The sequence below is a fragment of the Macaca fascicularis genome, chromosome 3, assembly GCF_037993035.2.
Source record: "Macaca fascicularis isolate 582-1 chromosome 3, T2T-MFA8v1.1".
NCBI classification, from domain to species: Eukaryota; Metazoa; Chordata; class Mammalia; order Primates; family Cercopithecidae; genus Macaca; species Macaca fascicularis.
The window spans coordinates 153,011,735-153,036,247 of record NC_088377.1 but is presented as its reverse complement, the minus strand read 5'-3'; the positions used below and the strand labels follow the sequence as shown (position 1 = coordinate 153,036,247).

General features: G+C 36.9%; 1 protein-coding gene across 12 annotated transcripts in view; it reads left to right on the top strand.

The window, feature by feature from the left end:
• Positions 1–24,513, top strand: part of IMMP2L (inner mitochondrial membrane peptidase subunit 2) — an 872,645-nt gene that overhangs the window by 43,763 nt on the left and 804,369 nt on the right. For all 12 annotated transcript variants that reach the window (XM_045387477.3, XM_005550543.5, XM_065542471.2 and 9 more), the window contains one exon: positions 23,485–23,588. In XM_045387477.3, the coding sequence (XP_045243412.1) occupies positions 23,485–23,588 (104 nt within the window). The remainder of the gene's footprint in view (positions 1–23,484; positions 23,589–24,513) is intronic.

The following is a 24,513-nucleotide window of genomic DNA, read 5'->3' as shown; positions in this document are numbered from 1 at the left end:
GGGAAAAATACTTGAACACACTACTACACAATCCTGTCTCTCTAGGTCAGACTTCAGAGATATATGTATGCGGAATATATTAGGAAATTATAGAATATGTAGGAAAATACAGTTTAATCAGCATTGAGGTTTTTGTTCATCAGTAACATACATTTATGGGTTTGAAATTGTCTTGACTTTCAGCTACCTGTGATTATCTTGTTTCCTGTTGAGTTTGAAATTAAAAGTATCATCAAAAAGCAAGCAAAGAGACTCTGTCTTTCAATCTGTGTTTAAAAAAATTTTTTTTAACCTATAGCCGGCTTAATAATATTCAACAGTCATTATTGGTTGTAACTTATTTTGACACTCTGAGAAGCTGCATACAGACTCTCAAGAAAAGAGATATATTGTGATTTACATACCAGCATTTAAGATAGAGTTATGGAGTTTTATGTTACCTGCTAAATTTGCACTTCCAAGATGCTGGGCACCAGCTGGCACACATTTCCTCCTGTGCTGACTCCTCTTTGTCATCACTCGCCTTGGTCTGCTGGGGCTGACGTCAAAGGAAGTCAGGATTTAATGTTGGAATGCTTTATTGGCTTACTTGTGTGCTTTCTGCCCAAATTACTCTTGGCTCAGAAATCTCACCTGATGTTTTACCCCTTAGGATGAGTTAGGAGTTTTTACATAGTTCTGTAACCTGTCATTAGTAGAGACTTTGTATTTATAGCAACAAAAGTGTGATCCTGAAACATTTGGCGAGTGATAAATTTGTAATGTCCCTTTGTGGATTTTTCTTCACTTGCCGTGATAGAATAACTATGTGTTTCTGTTTTATATAGCCAAGGTTATATCTGTTATTTAAACACAAACTTTATTACACTTTTTAAAAAGTTGTTGTAAATTTAGATTTACACAAAAGTTGCAAGAGTAGTGCAGAGAACTCCTATGGGTTCTCCTCCCAGATATACCAGTTTTCAATATTTTAGTATATTTATTTTATTATATTTTTTCCCTCCCTCTTCTCTCTCTCTTCCTCCTCCTCCCCGTCCTCTTCCTCTCCTTCTGTATTTATGCGTGTATGAATACATACCCACAAAAAGTCTTATTAAACCATCTGAAAGTAGGTTTCATACATCATGCCCCTTTAATTCTGAATACTCTTGTACATTCTTCCTGAGTCATGATGCTTGCTGATTGGTATATTAATGCTTTTCTTCACTTATTTTTAAATTTTATACTTTATTCATAGTATTATAGAGCTTTAAATACATTAAGAAATGACTCAAGTTCTAAACTTTACATTTGAAACAACTGAGACTCAGTTGAGGTACTTTACGTAAGCTCACACAATCATTGAATTTTGGAATTCTGACTCGGACCAACTGTGATAGTGCTGTCCGTTTTACTAAATAATAACTAATAAAAGTTGTGCCTTGTCACTGTTATGATGCCTCTTTATACTATTCCTTCTCACAGTGATGTTTTATTCCATTTTATTTTGGTTTATGGAATGATGTACTTAGTAAGTTATTTAATTTTGGGATGATTCTGTAGTACATTTAGTGCTTAAATATAGAAATTAAGCTTTATGTTATAATGGGGGATAAAAGCTTTTAAATTGTGCCGCTCAGATTGATAGAAGATGCTCTTCTCTTAGAAAGTCTAAAGATTATAAAGTTTATAAGAAGGGATTAGACTATCTGGAAATATAGCAATGAGACATATTGAAATATTCCCAATGCAAAACTCGTAAAAAATTAAAAACAAAACATTAAAAACTTTAAAAATGTAGAACTAGCTTGCAGGGAAGCAAGGGAAATTCTCAGAGACCAGAGTAAGGGGAAATACATTTCCAGGGCAGTAAGTACACATTAAAGTCAGTAGCTGTCACATGGATATTCGTCAATTCCTGGTCATTTAGAGCTTTTGGTTTCAATGGCCATATGGGGATCAGAAGACAAGGTCATAGGCTCATACAAGGCAGGAAATTGGAACAGATATTCTAAATAAAGTCAGGACCATGGAAGAGACACATCTTTAGGAAATGGATAGACTAAAACAAAAATCTGTTCTGTAAGAACAATTGTCTAGGCTCTGAGAGAGAAAGCCCTGATGTGGAATTGAGGTTTGAATTCGCATTCACTGCACCTGAAAAATCCTAAACTGAGATACTAATTTCCAGTAGCCTGGGTTTAGAGCAGCCCCAGGCACCAAATTCCCTGGGCACATGCAGCTTGCAACCAGGCCTTATAGAATCCCAGAGATAAAGTTTGATGAACATTATATCCCAGTAAAAATATTGCATGAGAAAATGAGCTCTATAAGTGAGAGTCAGAAGCAACTGTGAGCTGAACCAGACTTTAAAGACTTGAGAAATTGGAGCTATCAGATATTAAGTGTAGTTGAAACAAAGAGAGGAGAATGAAAATAGGAGAAAGCAATAAGAGATAATCTAAAATGGTCAAGCAAAGTACTAATTTTATCACTTGTGCTTTGATACATTGTTTTTTTGGGTGATGATGGCATTTATTGTGGTTATTGTAAAAACTTATCCTCATAGTATGAATATTACAAAATTGGCAGTGAAAGACATAATAGCTGAGATGTACTTTAAAATAATATGACAAAAATAAAAGTGTAGTAGGGTTACAGATGAAACAAGATCGGCCATTAATTCATAATTGTTGGCTCTACGTGATGGATTACATGATGGTTCATTATGCTAGTCCATCTACTTTTTAAAAACCATTTTTATTGAGGTGTTATTTATATACCATTGAATTTACCCATTGTAAGTGATATAATGATATTTTCCAGCTTTATTGAGGTATACTGACAACAATTACATATATTTAAAGTATACATGGTATATATATATTTATTATACTTTAAGTTCTAGGGTACATGTACACAATGTGCATGTTTGTTACATGTGTATACATGTGCCATGTTGATGTGCTGCACCCATTAACTTGTCTTTTATATTAGGTATATCTCCTAATGCTATCCCTCCCCCTTTTCCCCACCCCACGACAGGCCCCTGTGTCCAGGTGTTCTCATTGTTCAATTCCTACCTGTGAGTAAGAACAGTATACATGATATTTTGATACGTGCAGACATTATGAAATGATTACCACAAACTAATTAACATACCCATTACTTCACATGGTTACCTTCTTTTTGGTGATGAGAACATTTAAGATCTACTCTCTTAGTAAAATTCAAGTATATAATACAGTATTATTAGCTATAGTCACCTTGCTGTACATTATGCTTCCAGAAATTATTAATCCTGCATAACTGAAACTTTGTATACTGTGACCAACATCTTCTCATTTCCCCTACTTCTCAGCTCTTTACAACCACTATTCTACTCTCTGCTTCTGTAAGTTCAACTTTTTTCGATTATACATAAAAGTGAGATCATGCAGTATTTGTCTTTCTGTGCCTGGCTTATTTCATTTAACATAATGTTTTCTAGGTTCATCCACACTGTCACAAATGACCAGATTTCCTTCTTTTTAAAAGCTGAATAATATTTCATAGTATATATACCACTGTGTGTGTGTGTCTGTATATATACACCTGCAGAAGAATATCCACACACACTCATATATATACAAAAACCCACAGCCATACTGGCCATACTTCCCTTCATCCATTTATGAACATTTAGGTTACTTCCATATCTTCGCTGTTTTGAATAATTCTGCAATGAAATGGGAGTGAAGATATTTCTTTGACTTACTGATTTCTTTTCCTTTGGATACATACCCAGAAGTGAGAGTGGTAGATCATCTGGTAGTTCTGTTTTTAATTCTTTGAGATATGCCCCTATTTTTCATAATGGTTGAATTAGTTTATGTTCCTACCAATAGAGCACAAGGGTTCTCTTTTCTCCATATTCTCACCAACACTTATCTCTTGACTTTTTGATAATAGCCATCCTAGCAGGTGTGAAGTGACATCTCATTACACATTTAATTTAATTTCCATTTCCCTGATAATTAGTTATATTGAATATTTTTTATATGCTTCTGGGCCATTTGTATGTCTTCTTTTGAGAATTCTCTATACAGGTCTTTTTTCTATTTAAAAATCAAGTTATTTGTTTTCTTGCTATAGAGTTGTTTGCATACCTTATATATTTTATATATTAACCCCTTATTAGATATATGGTTTGCAGATATTTTCTTCCATTCCATAGATTGTCTCTTTACCATGTTGATTGTTTCCTTCTCTCTTCAGAAACTTTTTAGTTTGATAGAAGCTCAGCTGTCTATTTTTGCCTTTGTTGCTTGTGCTTTTAGGGTCATATCTAACAAATCATTGCTCAGATCAGTGTCGTGCAGCTTTTCACCCTATGTTTTCTTCCAGTAGTTTTACAGTTTCAGGCATCATCTTTAAAAATCCATTTAGAGTTGATTTTTGTATATGGTGTGAGATAAGGGTCTGATTTTATTCTTCTGCATGTGGATATTCAGTTTTCCAAGCACCATTTATTGAAGAACCTATTCTTTCCTTGTTGTGTGTTCTTGGCATCTTTGTTGAAAATTGATTTTTCATAAATGTGTACATTTATTTCTGAATTCTCTATATTCTATCACATTGGTCTATATGTCTGTTTTTATGCTAGTACCATACTGTTTTGATTACTGTAACTTTGTTTTTGAGTTAAGTAGTGTGATGCCTCCAGCTTTGTTCTTCTTGCTCAAGATTGTTTGGCTATTCAGGATCTTTTGTGGTTCCATATGAATTTAGGATTGTGTTGTGTATTTGTGTGAAAAATGACATCAGAATTTTAAAGGGAGTGCAGTTGAATCTGTAGAATGCTTTGGGGTGACTTGAATTTTTTATGAAAAATATTTTATATAATAAAATATCAATAAATAGTAGTAAAATTCTTAAACTTACGGAGTCATGCAATCATTACCATAACCCAGTTTTAAAATATTTTCATCACCTGAGAAAGGGACCTTATGCCTGTTTGAAGTTAATCCTCACTCCCACCTCTTTCCTTAGGCAACTACTGATCTGATTTATAGATTTGCCTTTTCTGAACCTTTCCTGTAAATAGAACCATACTAATGTGGTTTTTTTCCTGACTGGCTCTTTTACTTACTAGAATTTTGCGAGGTTTAGCCATGTTATACTATGTATTAGCATTTTATGTCTTTTTATTGCAAAAAGTATTCTCTATGAATATACCACATTTTGTTTCTCCATTCACCAGATGGTAAACGTTTGGGTTTTGATGTTTTCATTATTGTGAATAATGCTGCTATAGATATTTGTGTCCAGTTCCATGTATATACATGATTTCATTTCTCTTGGGCAGATACCTAATAATGGGGTTGCTGAGTGGCATGGTACATTTATGTTTAACTTTTAAATAAATTGCTCAACTAACTCGGGTGGGGAAAGTGGGCTGCTGACTGGCACCACTTGCACTCTCATTCCACCTCTTTAACACCTGATATGGGGGAGTGAAGGGCCTACTTGCCCCATCTTCTTATTGCTGGGGAGTGAAGTCCCACTCCCTGCTGGGCCCTGCTGACACCATGGTGTTGGGGGATTGGGCGGGTGGTTTTTCCTTTGATGTTTGACTGGATTAGGATGGTTATTAGCAAAAATGTTTCTGTTCCGCTAGGTCTTCCCTTTCCTGGTCCTTTGGCTAGAGAGAGAGGCTTTTCTTCAGGTCTTTTTTTTGTTTGTTTGACAGAGCGAGGCTCTTGCCAGACTGGAGGGCAGTGGCGTGATCTCCACTCACTGCATCCTCTGTCTCATGGGCTCAAGCCATTCTTGTGACTCAGCCTCCTGAGTAGCTGGGATTACAGACTTGCACTATCATGCCTGGCTACTTTTATTTGGTATTTTTAGTAGAGGTGGGGTTTCACCATGTTGCCCAGGCTGGTCTCAAACTCCTGAGCTCAAGCGACCTGCCCGTTTCAGCTTCCCAAAGTGCTGGGATTACAGGCGTTGGCCACCACGTCTTCAGGCCCTTTTTTTGGTTGGCCTGTTGGTAGCTACAGGTTGTAGGATTCTCTAGTGCCTGATCTAGGATATATGGGATGGAAAAAGTCCAGGGGAGTTGCGATGGTGTCATTTCTCAAGTCCTGTGGTTCCTAGCCTCTAGTTTCTTCCTATATTTTTGTTTGTGGTGTTATGTTCAGGGTGTTTTAGTTGTAAGAGGGATGACTAATGATGAATGGATGAATTCTGGTCCTGTTTTTTAATCTTTCCAGATATCAGAGGTTACTGAGGTTTGGCCAGTGGAAGATGGGAGGAAGTGAAGTGCCGTTTTTAGACCTGGCTCATGAAAAATCTTTGCGATCCTCCATGCTCTCTCCTCTGTCTGCTGGCTGAATGCAGATGCTTTGTATTTTTTTATGATCTGGTTAGATAGGTGTGGCCACTAGAGGAGACAGAGGAGAGGCTCAGGGAAACAAAGTTTATTAGACTTACAGGTCCTAGAGACAGGAGGTAAAAAGCATGGTATATGGGGCCACATGGGAAAGACACTAGAGTGGTCAGGAAGCAGATGACAATAGCAGGTAGGCCAAAGCTTTTTGTGGGGGTTTCTGTGCAGGAAAGGCAAGGCAAGGCAAGGCAGGGCAGGGTGAACAGTTTAGGATTGGCTAGTTTGAATAATTTTGGCAGATTCTAAGCTGTAGGGGTGGTCCTTGGTTGCCTGGTACCTGGCCTTGGGAAGATGAAGGCAGAGGAAATTGTCTCCAGGGTTATACTGGCTGGAGGAGGTATGGTTCTGGATTGGTTAGTTTGCATATGAAAGGCATGCTTCTGGTTGAGCTCTTGCTAGCTGGGAGAATTGGCTAGGTCTGGCAGAGGCAGTGTCTCCCCAGCTAGGAATGTTTTTTTAAGGTGTCAAAACATCATAATATACAGGATATCTATACTGATATTGATATCTGTATCAATACCTATATCTATATTTATGTATATGTATGTATATAATATAATACAGCAGAGGATCCAGTTGAGGACACGATGCCACAGGGGATGGTAGAGGTACAAGCTCAAAAAAACTGGGTTTCTGAATGATTGCGTGGAGTCAGTCCACTCACTATTGTGTTATACCACTGAGCTTTTGAAATTCTTTTTACAAGCATTTAGCCTATTCTGACTAGGTAACACAACTCATTATTTTACCTTTTCTTCTCTGCTTTTTCTTAAGTTCCCTTTAAGTCTAAACTCAAGCTCTGTCTTCTTCATGCAACTTTCTTTAATTCTGTCATTCACTTATTAGAAATCCTACAGCATTGTAAGTTTAACTCATGATTATAAATCCTTTTGTACTGTCCTCTAATTATTAATTTCATGGGTTAACAATAACTGTACTTTGTAAGTTTCTAAAAGAAAGGGATCATAATCCTCTCACCTGCTAGTTCAGAGGGATGCTGGAATAAATGCATATGAAATTTCTTCTTTGAAGCATTGATATGCCTGAATAATTAAACCCTACAGAAATATGATAAAATGAAATTATGATCATTAAAATTTTTTTTTTTCTTAGACTTTGAGGGTATTTCTGGTGAAAAGTTTTTAGCTTCTTGATGAATTCATCATATTCTTTATGGCAGAGATTTTCAAACCTTTTTGCTCATGACTCATATTAAGTAATGTAGTTTTGCACTATACACACATACATGCAACTGGAACAAAAGTTTCATTTAACAATACTTAAACCATAATTACTATCATTATGTGCAATGCTGTCTGATATTTTCTGTTCTGGTCATAACCTATTAAATTGATGATTCTGACTCACTCATTGGTTGTGACCTGTAGTTTGCAAAATGCTGCTTTATTGCTGGAAGGAAGCTTACAAGGGTGAGAGAGCTCAGATTGAGCTATAACTAAGGGAGTGGAGCATGTTAGCTTTTGATTCTGAAATTTTAAATGTGGGCTTGTCATAAGCACATCAAGCAGTAAGTGCAACACGAAGGATAAGGAGCCCCATAGTCTGTCCCTTGTTTGAGAAAACCCTTTTGTAGCTGCTGTGGTCCTTGGGCCTTTTTTTATTACATCGTCTAGGGTACTTATTAATGACGATTAATGAGCCCCATTTCAGACCTATGAAATTAGAATCGCTTTGTGAGGATCTTGGAATCTGCGTTTTAACAAACTCTGTAAATACTAAAGTTTGAGAACCATTTTCTGAAGGAGAGCTCCATATCTTGGGTGAGGGCAAATTGTTGGGGGATTTGCTAGACATGGTAATTGCTTTTGCTTGAAAAATCCTCATTGCCTTTGTTTACTAAACTTTTGAATTCTTAGTCTTACACCTTTTAAAAAATTTGTTTTATTTACCATCTCTTTGTCTATTAAATTATTCATCATATATTTGTGCTAGTTTTAGCTTATTGTTTGTAATATTGAGAATGGCAGGAAGCAGCCAAATGCCAAGGCAGAGAGGGTGGGTCCCCAGTGAAACCCGCTTCCAAGCCCAAGACAGTTTAAAGCCTGAAAGCCAAGCTACAAGTTACATCCTCAGACTGGATTGAGAACTTGCCTATTTGACATGCTTTCCTCTGATAGATCCCCACCATTCAGCCATTTTACATATACCCACTCTTTCCTAATTGGTTTTCTACACTGTTGTGCCCACCTTTGAGTGGTGTCTTCACTTTAACCTTTTTTGCATGGTCACAAACCAATCAACACACTCTCCCCATTCTGAGTCTGTAAAAGGCCCTGGACCCAGCCACACTGGGGACTTTCCTGCCTTCAGATAGGGGAACCATGCCCCTTCCACCTGCTGTGCCCCCTGTTTGCTGAGAGCTTTCCTTTTTCACCTATTAAATTCTACTTTACTGACTCTCTGGTGTCCGCACGCCTAATTCTTCCTGGTTGTGTGACAGGAACTTGGACGTAGCTGAGCTAAGGAGCAGAAAGACTGCAACAATATTATACTGATGAGTACATCATTTTATATTATGTTCTTTTTTTAATTTTTAAATTTTAATTAAAAATTTTTCTATTTTATGAACCTTATTTTTATTTAAGTTTTTTTAATTTTATTTTTTAAAATGCCTGTTTTATACTTTTTAGCTTGTCATTTGCTTTTAAGACTATTTAGTTATCTTTAAAATTTTTATTTTGTCAGTGAATTTTTTTCTTTCTTTTAAAAATATAAACTATCTTTTATTTCTGTAGCTTTTAAAATGATGAACAGAAAGCACAGTCACAAGATTGTCAGCTGAATGGATGGCCCATTCATTTAGCATGGGATATGTGTAGATTTTTATGGTAATGATTCCGTAGTGAATCAGGCCTCCCTCATTGATTTGTGTAGTTTCCTCCTACAGTGACTCTGACCATGTGACTTGTTTTGGTCAGTAGGATATAAGCAAATACTGCTCAAGAAGGAGCTTGGTCAGTACTTGTGAGCTGGTAACATGTAAGAACTCAGGCTATCCTGATGGAGGAGATTTTGGAGAATAAATGAAGCATCCTGGCCTTCAAGCCCCAGTTGAGTGCCTGACATGTCAATGAAGCCATCTTGAACTTTCCAAATGAGGGAAGCCAAAATCGCAGGATCACAAGCAGATACATTTTGGTTGTTCTTTTTAGACACATAGTTTTGGAGTGGTTTGTTATGAAGCGAGAGATAACTGAAACAAAATACGGCCTTTTATTAGTGAAGTGATACGATAACAAAAACCTAAAATATGTAGCATTGATTTGGGGACTGGTTGGCAGTTTGGAGCTGGTAATGTGGTGAGGGGAGTGTTGGCAGAGGCTGGACAAATGGCAAACAACTGTTAATAGAAAACAGAAAGATAGTAAAATATCTGTTACTGGGTACTGGAATTATGATGATCTGTTTTTTATAGTACTGAAACATTTTTAAAAAATGTGAACTGTAAGAACTTCAAAAATACACGATATACCTAATGATCTTACAGATTTGGCTAAGGAGATTTCCAGGTAAAAATATTGAAGTTGTCAGCTGGCTTCTTAGAGCTTTATATAAGATATGGGAAGAGAGAAATGAACTTATAGCAGAAATTAGAGGAAATATAGGGTACCCAGAACTTTTTGGGTTGGAAAATCTTTGAGGCAAAAGATCCTCAAAGTAAGAAATAGCCTGGGGTAGAGATCAAATCAGGACTGGAAGACTCTTTATTAAGACCTCAGGGCCGAGTGTGGTGACTCACGCCTATAATCCCAGCACTTGGGGAGGCCAAAGCATGCAGATCACTTGAGCCCAGGAGTTTGAGACCAAACTGGGCAATGTGGCGAAACTGTGTCTCTACTAAAAATAGAGAACTTAGCTAGGCTTGGTGGCATGTGCCTGTAGTCCCAGCTACTTGGGAGGCTGAGGTAGGAGGATCACCAGAGCTCAGAAGGCAGAGGTTGCAAAAAACCAAGACTGTGCCACTGCATTCCAGCCTGGGTGACAGAGTGAGACTCTGTCTCGAACAAAAACAAAAGCAAAAACATAAAAAACCTCAGAAAGATATAAGGTGGTACTTAATATATCTTTTTAATTAGACAACATAAATTGTAAACTCTTCAGGGCTTTGTGCCATAGCAGCCTGACACTTTTAAAGTAAAGAAAGATCTGGTTTGAAAAAAATTATGGGTCGGGCATGGTGGCTCACGCCTGTAATCCCAGCACTTTGGGAGGTCGAGGCAGGTGGATCACAAGGTCAGCAGATTGAGACCATCCTGGCCAACTTGATAAAACCTGTCTCTACTAAAACTACAAAAATTAGCCTGGCGTGGTGGTGTGCGCCTATAGTCCCAGCTACTCCGGAGGCTGAGGTAGGAGAATTGCTTGAACCTGGGAGGCGGAGGTTGCAGTGAGCTGAGATCGCACCACCGCACTTCAGCCTGGGCGACAGAGCAAGAAAAAGAAGAAAGAAGGAAGTTATGGATGTAGTTGTGGGGGGAATGGAATGAGCCCCAACTAGATTAATGGGAAGTCTACAGCATTTTAAGGGTGTTGAATTAACTTGTACTAAAATGAGGTCAATTTAGAAAAAGACCTCTGGGGTGTGTCCACCTTATTATGAAGGAGCATTTCTTTTTTTAAAATTTATTATTTATTTTGTATCATTATTATTATTATTATTTTAAAGAGACAGGGTCTTACTCTGTTGCCCAGGCTAGAGTGCATTGGTGCAATCAGCCTCGAAGTCCTGGACAGCTAATTTTTAAAATTTTTGTGTGTGGAGACAGTCTCACTATGTTGCCCAGGTGGTCTCAAACTCTTAGCCTGGAACCATCCTCTCACCTCCCAAGAAGCTGGGGTTACGGGTGTGAGCCTGGCCTCCTTTCTTTTTAAAAAAGAGCGCAAAGCCCAGAGGGCAGAGCTAAGAGCCATGCAGACCAATAAATTAGGGAACCATTCCAGAAAGCAGAAAAGAGCTCTAATTAAAGGACATTCCTCTCCATGGGATGGGAGGCCTTGACAACACATGCTGCTGCATTTTAGGCTTTCTATGGACAAGTGACTTCTGTGTTTTTTTCATTGCCTTTTAAAATCTATGGTTATCTTCTTTCCGTCTTCCCATGATATGTTTGGTGTTTGGCAGACAGATAATTTATCTTTTCACTTCGTAAGTCTCTGATTTGAGATGAGCTGCACCCTGGAGTCCTCATCCATTCTGGAACCTGATGCATATCATGAATTAACGAACATGAATCCTATTGCAAACATCTGAGGAGACTTTGGGGCTCTTAGGAAGGGTTACATGTATTTTGCATGTGTGAGGGATATGATTCATTGGATCTAGAGGGCAGAGCTTTTGGTAGATTGTTACGTTGATATTCCCTGTCTGCCCCATCCCCCATGAGCCATGCTCCTTGGTACTGAGCTCTATGTCGTCCTCTCCTACACCGATTCTTGACTTGGCTATATGACTCCCTTTGGCTGGTGGAATATCAGCAAATTCGCAAACAGAGGCTTGGTAGATGCTTACACAAGGGAGTTTGTGCTCCTGGAACACTGCTGCCTCCATGGCTGCAGCTGCCTGAGTGATCACAGCCAGACAAGCTGGCTAATTGCATAGCTAAGCATAGCCTAAATTGTGGAATCATGAACCAATAAATGACTTTTGTTTTAAGTTTTGGAGTGGTTTGTTTTGCAGCAGTAGGTAAGTGATATAAGATATATATGCTTTTTTTTACCCCTTTTTATCTGCCACAGTGCTTTTCAGTTCCTTTTGATAAGCTGTTTCCTATGCATGTGAGCTCCTTTGTTCTAATAGCTTTGATCAATGTAATTTAGGGTACCCAGGTACCAAAATTTCTATTTACACACATTTGTAGTTTTAGGATGGTAACTGTTTCTTTTTTATTTTTTTCCTTATAATGCAGCATCAGGTTCAACAATGAGGAGCGAAAGGATCTAAAATCCATGGTATTATCTTCACAGATTTCTTCACAGATATTATATAAACCACGTGAATAGATTGCTACACCATTGTATACGTTGGGGAATTTGGCCTCTTTGGAGTTACATGCTTCTGAGGGAATCACGCAGCCTCCTAAAATCTTTGTTGTTTGTTGAATCATTTCCTTTCTATGCTACACACCTTACTATGGACTTTTTTTCTTTTTCTTTATTAATAGGTTAGGAGACAGAAAAGTGGTTCTGGGCAGGAAAAGCTTAGCAATGAATAGGAAAGCCTTATTCAGTTTTATGAGGAAGTTAAAGATTCAGCACGTATCTTGCTGGGGCTTTTCCGTGTAGCTGGCTTATTTTACATATAGCAATCGGTCTTCAAGTTAATATGCAAATATGTTTATATAAATTTTATATTTCATTGACTATACATGATCTATTTCTGATATGGTTAATTAGAACTATACATTAGAATAGCTGTCTCAAAACCTGTTTTATTAGCTAGAAAACACTATGCACATATTTAATGGTAGTATTTTATAATTAGTGCACTGAAACAGAAACTTTGCAGATTTGAACCTTGCAATCTAGTTGTAGCAACCTGAATTAAAGAGATGCTTAAATACTGAAGAGCTTGTTTAAAGAACACAAACTTTAAAAATATTAGTAATAAGAGGATATAAAAATCAGATGCTTTCCCCTTCAAAAGCAATTCATTGCTTAGTGCTTACAATAATATAAAAGCACTGCATATTGATTGGCAGAAAACTTAGAAAACATAGAAAAATATGGAAAATAAATAATTGATACCACCTTTCAGAATTATTTATTTTAAATATATTATTATATAATACTAATAGTTAAAAATTATTGAATGATCACTATGTTCAAGTCATTATAGTATTGACTTTATAGATATTAGTTTATTTACTATCCCCCACAACTGTATGATGAAGATACTATTGTTAGGCCACATAACAGATGGAGAAATACAATCAGAGAGATTGGATAACTTACTGAAGATTGCAAAGATTTAAACCCAGCTTCTGACTTCAAAATTTGCCTTTCTAAACCATTATAAGTTATTCTGTTTCTTTTCTGCACAATTTCCGTCTTTACATTATTCTTTTTCTGTTCTTCCCTTTTTTCCTCCATCCCATCTTTCCTGAAATTGGATCATACCAGTTTGTCGCGTTTTTCACTTATTTTCCAGACAAATCCAAATATATATTTTTGCGCAGTGTAATTTTTATAATCATTTTTTATATCCATACCGTTTAACCATTGCTAAACCAAGGTTTAATCAGTTTCCTATTATTGGTTTTGAGCTTGGCTCAGTTATTCACTTGATTTTAGCTAAAAGTTTGAGAAGCTATTAACTATTGTAACTAATGTATGATGAATATCTTTGTATGTGTTCCTTTGCACATATGTCTACTTAGTTTCTTAGGACATCTTTTTAAATGTGACATTTTCAAGTCTAAGGACAAGATCACTTTTAAGACTTTAAATATATTTTGGCAAATTACCTTGTTGATAGTTTATATAAAGATTTTCATTCCTACAGGTAGTATGTGAGGCCTGTGATACTTTGATGGATGTGATGTTCTATAGTAGAACATGCAGTTAAGTTTAGGAGAATGAAAAATTAACAACCCAATATAATTCTGAGTTAAATCAATATGTTATATGTTCACTTTTATTAATATAGTTTTACAGGCTTTTAAAAGAAAAATTAAGAAATTATATTATAATTAGGGTTCACCAGAGAGACAGAACCAATAGGATATATATCTGTCTATCTGTCTGTCTATCTATCTATCTATCTATCAATCAATCAAAGGGAATTTATTAGAGGAATTGGGTCAAGTGATTTTGGAGGCTAAGAAGTTTCATTGATAGGCTCTCTGTAAGCTGGAGGTCCAGGTAGCTTGGCTTATTCCAAGTCTGAAGGTCTCAGAACCACAGAAGCTGATGGTATAACTCTCAGTCCAAGGCCAAGGGCCTAAGACCTGGGGGCTGGTGGTTCAAGTCCCAGAGTCTAAAAGTCGGAGGACCTGGAGTTCTAAGATTTCCAATGGAAAGAGCAGGGTGTCCCAGCTTCGGGGGGCAGGGTGGGGAGAGAGAGAAATGAATATTTACCTTTCCTCTTCCTTGTTCTTGTGTCCAAGCCCTCAACTAATTGCATGGTGCCTGCCCACGTTGGGTGAGGGTGGATCTTTCTTACTCAATCCAGTGCTTCAAAGGCCAATCTCTCCTGGAAATACTCCCTCACAGATATACCCAGAAAAATGGTTTCTTAGCATTCTGGGTAGCCCTTAATCTAGTCAAGTTGACACCTAAAATTAACCATCAGAAGGGGTATGGGTAATAAGTACCCATTATTTAAGAAGAATGTTTCATTTCTAACTTACAGCTTTGTACAGACCTGGGTACATTATAGTCTATTTTATTATGCACACCTAGTGAGACAAATCTGAGAACTCTAGAAGCCATGCAAATTATGGAGACCCCTGAATAGCAAGGGAAGAAAGATGGCATTGTAGACCATATTGTCCACTTTCTTTCAAAGGTGTGGCATCTAAAAATTCTGTAATCAGAATGTACATTTACTTTAACTGTACTTACGTCATGCTTCTTGGCCAGTGCTGCAGTGTGAAAAAGTCTAAATCAACAGTACTATTTCAGTTTCTTCTATTATTGCCCCTGCCCCCACAGATATGTCTTCAAAGTAATGGTTCTTCAAAAGAAGTCTGAGGGCTACTGTTGGGTCCTTGTGACTGCAGCTGGGCTCCATCTCACTTAAAAGCACAAGGTTTGATATTTACCTGTTGTAGATTGTGTGTAGCCAGTGTGAGTGGTAATTTTTATAAGCCTGAAAAGGTTGAAAGCCTTGCACCCAAAGAAGTAAGGTCAAAACTAGGCTTTCTTGATGTCTTGGAAGCAGTGAATCATAGGCTATAGGTTCTTTAAAATTAAAATATGAATAAAAAATTTATAGTAAAAAGCCAGAATAATATCATTTATTGATTGATGGCTTCAGTTTAGTCTTACAAGGCAAGAAGTGTACTGTGACTGTGTTTAATTCTCTAGGAGAATTTTATTTTCGTAAACCAAAACGTGAATTCTTCCAAACCTGTCATGTGATTTGAAGTTAGACACAAGCTGAGGATTTAGGATACCTTGACAATAATATTTGTTTGTAGGAGAAAGAAAAATCCTTCAGCATAGTCTTTGATCAGAGAAAAGATTAAAACCTAACTTTTGTGTTATGCTTGTTCCAAAAGCAGATTCGATAGATATTGGCTACTTCTAGCTTTAGTATAACTTATTGACATCTGTTGAAATATGCTGACTTATATTGTATTTCTTAGAGTGAACTATATAGTACTTAGGTCAGAGCAAAGCATACAAACTAAATATATGTTTATTAGAAAAAACAACTTGTGAGATACAACTGAGCCAGAGGAAAACAAGGTGTGGGGAGGGGTAAGCAGTAGGGGAGAAGAAAATGGAAATCATAATTTCATCAACCAGAGCTAAGAACTGTTAGATTTTTCAATGTATATGTTTTTATATATCTCTGTATGTGTCTATATGTTTTAAAAAATAAGATTTTAAAATATAATGGGTGTAAAATTCTTACAGGTATTCATAACTAATTATGCACATTAAATTTTTTTGGATTAATTTATACAGGCAGAACAATTAAGACCCCAAATAAAAGCATCCTAACTTTACTTGCTTAAAAAAAGTGAGGAAACAACAAAAAATTTAGAAATGAGGGGTAGAATATTCTGCCTAAAGACTTTCAGTTTACTATGTAAAATGGGAAATATGCAGGGCAATATTTAAATGTTTAATTTTTCTTAAATCTTGTGGAAAGGATACTGTACCTGATTTTGTTTCCCTTTATTTTGTTATTGTTGCCATCATCATTAGTGTCCTGTTTGTTGACTGCTACACTGTTTCATGACTGTAATGTTTTGTAGACTGTTCTTGTAGCAACCCCATGAGGTCAGTGTTACTGCAGTCAGTCCCCATTTTATAGATGAGGAAATGAGACAGGTTAAATAATTTGTTTCAGGTAATATGGTTAATAAGAAATAGAGACAAGATTTGAACATAGTTTTCTGTGTTTAGGGCAAGGACTATTCAAAACACTTCTCCAAGTTTGATTTTTAACTTTAGTGGTCCACGGTAGAAGCAGAGAAATAGATGAGTGTGAGAATGCAAGTTGCTGAGAGAGACAGAGAGAGAATATTTACCTTTCCTCTTCCTTCTTGTTGTATCCAAGCCCTCAACTAATTGTATGGTGGCTGCCCACGTTGGGTGAGGGTGGATCTTTCTTACTCAGTTCAGAGCAGATGTTTGGCTTGTTTTGTTCTTTGTTAGTGTTTTTCCTTTTGCTACTGGAAATCACTGTGACTACTAGCAGGAATATCTGATACAATCAAATACTTGGAGATATAGGTGGAAACCCCTAGATTAAATATTCTCTGAGATTTCTTCAAAAACGTTATTATTTGAAGTTAGTTATATTTTGATGAAGTCTCTTGGAATCTAGGATTTAAAATATTAACAACATAACAAGAAAGTACCGATTCTGTGGCCATATCAAATTATTATTTATGACTTTTAATTTCTACTTGATGGGTTTAACTTCATTGGTTTAAAAAAATTGCTTGCTCTATTTTTTTTTTTTTTTTGAGGCAGAGTCTCGCTCTGTTGCCCAGGCTGGAGTGTAGTGGCATGGTCTCGGCTCACTGCAGGCTCTGCCTCCCGGGTTCACGCCATTCTCCTGCCTCAACCTGCCGAGTAGCTGGGACTACAGTAGTTGGGACTACAGGCGCCCACCACCACACCTGGCTAATTTTTTGTATTTTTTAGCAGAGATGGGGTTTCATTGTGTTAGCCAGGATGGTCTCGATCTCCTGACCTCGTGATCTGCCTGCCTTGGCCCCCAAAGTGCTGGGATTACAGGAGTGAGCCACTGTGCCCGGACGTTGTTTTTTTCTTTTTAATAAAGCTTTTGTTTTTAGTGAATTACAGAAAACTGTGGTTCTTATAGTGCTATAGGAACAGCCTCCCAATTCAAGAAGGTTTTTCTTTATGATGTTTTGTTGATATTCATAAGTGTTAGATTCATAAATAAATAATATAGTTTACTGTGTTGTGATTACCATTATTTCACTATGAATAATAAAGCCCTATTCAACTATTTCTAACTCTTAAATTGCCTAACTTGGTGAGACACAAAAAATTTCTTACTATACTTACTTATCTAGAATATGTTTTCATTGAAAGAGATGTATACATTATTTAGATAATGTATATTCTAGAAACTGTCTGATTTAAATAGCTTTTAAAAACCTTTAATCTTTTGGACTTTATAGAAATATTATTTTCCAACCACTGTTCTGGGATTAGGTGTACAAAAATGGCTAAGACATGGTTTCAGCAGTTGAGAAACTTAGACCTGAGTGAAAAGAGTCCTACCTGTAGGCAGATACCTATTAAGTACCTGCATTGCTATGGGAACGCACATGAGGGAGTAGCTAATTTAAACCTGTGGAGGAAAGAAAAGGTAAAAGAAAACTCTGTTGCTTCCTTTGTAAAATCAACCAATGTCATTCAGGTGTTGACTGTTGATTCTAGTATTTCACTGTTGGAGGTTAGACATGCTTCCTTCTGTTTTCTTCCCTTGCATAAATCTTTTGTTTATAATGCTTTACCTTTTGGTTCTAACAATTACAATTAGAAAAGTTGGGCATTTGAGTGATTCTGTAAGGGAAAGATGAAGTTAAAATTTGGGTCAATGGAGACTTTTCTATCTCCAGTGTTGGAACACCAAGATGTAATTTTCCAATTTCCTTAAGGGAACTGCAGCATGTTTTATATTTTTATATTTTTTAAAGGCTTTACAGAGGAGTCCCCATCAGATAAGGACTTTGACAAATGACTAGAAGTTTCCAAGTGGAGAAAAAACATTCTTGACAGAGGGGAAGTCGATAATGAGGCATTCAAAGAGTGGGTTAGAAACTGGACCTGACTTACGAGTCTTCCAGTATAGGGGATAGGGTAAATGGTACTACTGTTAAATAAGGAGGGGAAGTGTATTTCGGGGCTGGAGTAGGCTGGAATAGGATCTTTGTTTTGACCTTGTTAATTTGGAAAATCTTTGGAAATTCCACCAATTGATTTTTAAAATTCTTTCCACTAAAATGTGTTAATTACCTGCAAAGTGCCCGATCTCAAAAATATAGGCATAAAAAATAAGTCTAAAAACTTAAAAAAATAAGAGCTTATAGACTCTTAGAAAGAGAGATAAGGGAACGATTATAATGCACATTTAAATATTTGATAGAAATAATCATAGGATGTGATGGTGAACTTGGGATTTTTGATCTTACGAGTTACAGTCACAAACTTCAAAAAAAAAAAAAACCCACCAGTAAAAGAGACCAAGAAGAACAGTCGGAAATAATTAAATCACCTTTTGTTCCTTCACTATTATGGCAAGAAAAAAAAAAAAGAAAAGAAAAACCAAATGCAGTGAAAGTACAATAGGGAGATTTTCTCTTTATGGTCCAGAGTCCAGATAGTTTCCCTCCAGGTCACCTTTACTGTGTCAGTTATATAGGAAGAAGAATACAAAGAAATGAGGGAAGAGGACCTGTGGATACTGAGGTCAAAGACAGAGAGGAAGAGGGAGATAGAGAATTTGAATGAGAAATATGAATGAAATAGAGAGTGTACCCTTGTGGAAGCTCAACTTTTAATAATCTAACCTACTGTTGTGATGACAAAAGCTCCGTTCTCTAGCACCATGGCTCAGTAAAGCCCTTTGGACTTACGCTACCATATCGACTCTGTTCCTCACTAGGGATAGAGACAGAGGAGGATCCTGGGGGTAGAGAGTACAGACCTGCCTAAAATTAAAATTGTGATGTAGTAATATCAATAATAGAAGTTATTGAGAGGTCACCTATGGGCCAAGAACTACCATAAGCACTTTAAATGAATGATCTTACCAAGTAAGGTAGTGTAGTCCACTCTTGAACAATGACGGGGTGAGGGACCCAACTCCCATGCAGTCAAACATTTGTATGTAACTTTTGACTACCCCACACCCCACAGCTTAACTACTAATAGTCTACTTTTGACCAGAAGCTTTCCTGTTAACATAAACAGTTGAGATTAACACATATTTTTATATGCTATATGTATTATATACTATATTTTTACAATAAAGTAAGATAGAGAAAATAAAATGTTATTAAGAACATCATAAGAAAGAGAAAAAGATTTCTATTTCTTAAGTGGAAGAGGATCATCATAAAGGACTTCATCCTCACTGTCTTCATATTGAGTAGGCTGAGGAGGAGGAGAAAGAAGAGGAGTTGGTCTTATGTCTCAGGGGTGGCAGATGTGGAAGAGGTGGAAAGGGAAGCAGGAGAGGCAGGCACACTCAGTGTAACTTTTATTGAAAAAAATCTGTGTATTAGTGGAACCATGCAGTTCAAACCTGTGTTGTTCAAGGGTCAACTATATTTGTAAAGCCCTTAAACAGTGTCTTGCACATGGTAAGCACTTAATGTATCTGGCTATTGTTATTAGACTAGGACACATGGTAAGTACTTGGTAGGTATTGGCTATTATTATTTAATTATTAATTAAATAATAATCATCACCATTTTCCTAGTAATGTATGGCATAATGAAGTTAAGTAACTTGCTGAAGATCATATAACTAGAAAGAAATGGAATCATTTCTAAGTTGGAGGTGACAGACTGATTAGTGTAGATATAGCATGAATTGCATAATGATTGGTGCTTGAAATATGATGATGCTAGAGAGGAAAGAAAACATGTGCCAAAAGTAGAAGACATTATGATTAAAAAAAGATCTCTTTAGCTTGCTGACTGGTTGGATGAGAAGTAAGAAGACAACTAAGATTTTTAAGCTGGTTGACTGGGAAAGGGTAAACTGAATGTAAGAAAATAAGAAAGGACTGGGCATGGTGGCTCGTACCTGTAATCTCAGCGCTTTGGATGATAAGACAGGAGGATTGCTTGAGGTCAGGAGTTCAAGACCAGCCTGGTCAACATAGCAAGATCCTCCCATCTCTAAAAAAAAAAAAAAAAAAAAGGGAAAAAAAAGAAACCAACTTAGCTGGATGTGGTGGTATGCATTTGTAGACCTGTAGTCCTAGCTACCTGGGACCTGGGAGACTGAGCCCAGGCATTCAAGGCTACAGTGAACTATGATCATGCCAGTGCACCCCAGCCTGAGTGGCAGAGCGAGACCCTCTTTAAAAAAAAAAAAAAAAAAAGAAGAGGCAAATGCAGTGGCTCACATGTGTAATCCCAGCATTTTGGGAGGCTGAGGTGGGCGGATCATGAGGTCAGGAGTTCGAGACCAGCCTGGCCAATATGGTGAAACCCTGTCTCTACTAAAAATACGAAAATTAGCTGGGCGTAGTGGTGCACACCTATAGTCCCAGCTACTCAGGAGTCTGAGGCAGAAGAGACTGTCTCAAAACAAACAAAAAAACAAAAAAAACCTTTTTATTATTAGGAAGTGATAACAAATTCCATTTTAATCCTGTTGAATTTTTTATCAGGTAGTCAAGTGAAATGACTAGCAGGGAATTTAAAACTAAGTTAGAGATTTAGGTATTATCACTAAAGGAGTTGGTGAAAGCTCTGGCAGTGTTTGAGATGTTCAAGGATAACCAGCGTTTTTCAGCTGCAAAACCCTGGATCAAAAATAGTGTCAGGATAATAGCCTCCAGGCAGAATTTTGACATATTTGTCAACTCTTGCTTTGTAGAAAATCTACAAATAATTCCAGGAATCTTTAACAAAAGGCATGCCATTACTGCTCCAGGGACTGGCTGTTGCCCTGTGTTCACTGTTTTCCTTGCTTCTGCCCCGGTTGCTGTTGTTGTGTCTCCACTGGCTGCTGTCATTGGCTCCTCAGTGAAGGCGGAGAGCCTCAGTTGTTGCTTGGCACCTTTCCTATCACCACAGAAATGGCCACTTCCCATGGTAGCATTCTTGGAGAGTCAGAACTGAAATCAGCAAGAAACAACCAACTGCATCAAAAAGTGGGCTGAAGCTGGGCGCAGTGGCTCACACCTGTAATTCCAGCACTTTGAGAGGCCAAGGTGGGCAGATCATGAGGTCAGGAGATGGAGACCATCCTGGCTAAGATGGTGAAATCCCATCTTTACTAAAATACAAAAAATTAGCTGGGCGTGGTGGCGGGCGCCTGTAGTCCCAGCTACTCAGGCTGAGGCAGGAGAATGGCATGAACCCAGGAGACGGACCTTGCAGTGAGCTGAGGTCGCTCCAGTGAGACTCCATCTCAAAAAACAAACAAACAAACAAAAAAACAAACAAAAAAAATGTGGGCTGAGGACATGAATAGACAGTTCTCAAGAAAAGATATACAAATGGCCAAAAAGCATATGAAAAAATCCTCATCATCTTTAATTATCAGGGAAATACAAATCAAAAGCACAATGCAGTACTACTTCACTCCTGCAAGAATGGCCATAATCAAAAAATTAAAAAAAAAAAAGATGTTGGTGTGGATGTGGTGAAAAGGAAACACTTTTACAATGTTGGTGGCAGTGTAAACTAGTACAACCACGATGGAAAACAGTGTGGAGGTTCCTTAAATAACTAAAGTAGATCTACCATTTGATCTAGCAATCCTTAGCAATACTAGGTATCTACCCCGAGGAAAATAACTCATTATATGAAAAAGATGTGTGCTTGCACACACATGTTTATAGCAGCATAATTTACAGTTGCAAAAATATGGAACCAGCCCAAATGCCCATCAATCAACGAGTGGATAAAGAAAATGTGGTGTGTGTATATATATATATATGTATACACACACACATATATATATTACTCAGCCATAAAAAGGAACGAAATAATGTTATTCACAGCAATCTGAATGGAACTGGAGACTATTATTCTAAGTGAAGTAAGTCATGAATGGAAAACCAAACATTGTATGTTCTCACTGATATGTGGGAGCTAAACTATGAGGGCACAAAGGCATAAGAATGATACATTGGACTTTGGGGACTCGGGGGAAAATGTGGGTGGTGGTAAGAGATAAAAGCTTACACATTGGGTACAGTGTACAATGCTCGGGTGATAGGTGCACCAGAATCTCAGAAATCACTACTGAAGAACTTAATTCATGTAACCGAACACTCCCTTTTCTTACAAAACCTATTGAAATAAAAAATGAAAAAGAATTAAAAAACAGTGCAAAGGCTGTCTTAGCTCTTCTAATTATTTTGTCCCCCTGTTCTTGCCTCAAGCTTGTTGTTCATTGGATTTGTCTGTACCCCTGTCCAAATGACAGGTATGCTGGTTTCATAGTTCCCCAATCAAATTTTTGTTCCTGTATGGTTCCTGACCTTCAGAAAAATTCTTACACAAAATGTTTCTCAGTTCTTGATCCATTAATCCTCAGGCACAGTTAGACTTCTCTGAATCCTAGGATGAAAGCCCGTTATTAGGCTCAAATTGGGACCAGGACCCGTGACATGTGCCCTTTTGAGAAAAGAGAGGTCAAATTGGGAAATCCATACATTTAATAATGATAATTCTATCACATCTTTCTTTTGCCCTCTTCAGTTCTTCATATGACTGTGAAGATTTGTGGATATGACTGTGATTTGGGATTATTTCTTCTTTTCCCGAGATGGAACAATGATGTGTACTACTGTGGAATTATATTCTATCTGGATATTTTGTTGGGAGGTTTGACTCACTTCTTCGTCATGTTTTTATATTATTCTTAAGGCTTTTCATACCTCTTTACTGGAGTTTACTAAAGATTTTAGTGTCTAGCACATGTTCCTTTCAAATAAGTATTGGCAATTTATTTTTTTCTGGTTCATCTGTGAAGAATCCCAATGAGCCTTTTTGAAAACTCATCATTTGCAGTTACTTTAGAACAGCAATTTATAGAAAGGTACTGTATTAGAAATGTTTTATTTCACTCCACTCGAGCTATGAAGTGCAAGAACCATGAAGATTGAAAAATACAAATGATAGATGTGTCTCTTTCTCCTTATTTTCTAGCCTTCTTTGAATCCTGGGGGGAGCCAGTCATCAGATGTGGTGCTTTTGAACCACTGGAAAGTGAGGAATTTTGAAGTACACCGTGGTGACATTGTATCATTGGTGTAAGTAACTCAGAAGCATACTATATTTGTATATAAAATTATTTATACTTAATGCTGATTGAAATGGTAATCCATTGTTAATATCATACTGCCAATTATTAAATTGAATACATGTTAAATATAATGTGTTTTTAAAAAATCAATTTTGCAGTGTAACAGTGCTCTAAAAAGAATTTTTTGTGTTTAAAATATGTTAACTGACTAACATATTTGGATTGGGTAAAATGTATTTAATGTTGATTAGAAATTATTAAAAATACATGCATTTAGTATTACTTTGGAATATTTTGAAATTTTGCATTTTGGTAAGCAACTTTTTTGTTACCCCAATGTTTTCTTGGTTTGTATAGATAAAAAGTATCCCTAGAAGGTGATAATTATGACATGAGAATCATTGACATTTATGTACATCAGGAGTTTAACTGAAAAAGGAAATTTTAAAGACTAGTACTGGATGCTTCTGTTTGGGGCCAAAAGGTGGCACTGTTTCACTGTTACAATATTGTGACTGGTCAGGATCAAAAATTTCATTCCGGTCTTAATGTAGAAAAGGAATGTCAAAGTGTGCATAACTGATAAAATGATATGATACGTAGTCCTAGGACATGCTTAAATGGTTTGGAGATTTTTGTTTGTTTGCTTTAAAAGTAAATTTACACTAGGAAGACTGCAGCCAAACTTGTCTAATTTCTTCTGGTTTCAAATACTTATAAAAATGTTATAGTATGATTCCCTGTTATGCCAGTTAGGGGAAACAATTAATGTAGCAGTGTTACTGCCATTTGATTTGGCTACAGTAAAAACCTGCTACTGGGTAAATACCTTTCCCATTTGTATTTCCGATTCTTGAATTGGAAGGATTTTTTTCTTGTTAGATGGTAACTTAAAATTGTTTGGTAAAAGCACGACATTGTCTGCTTATTTG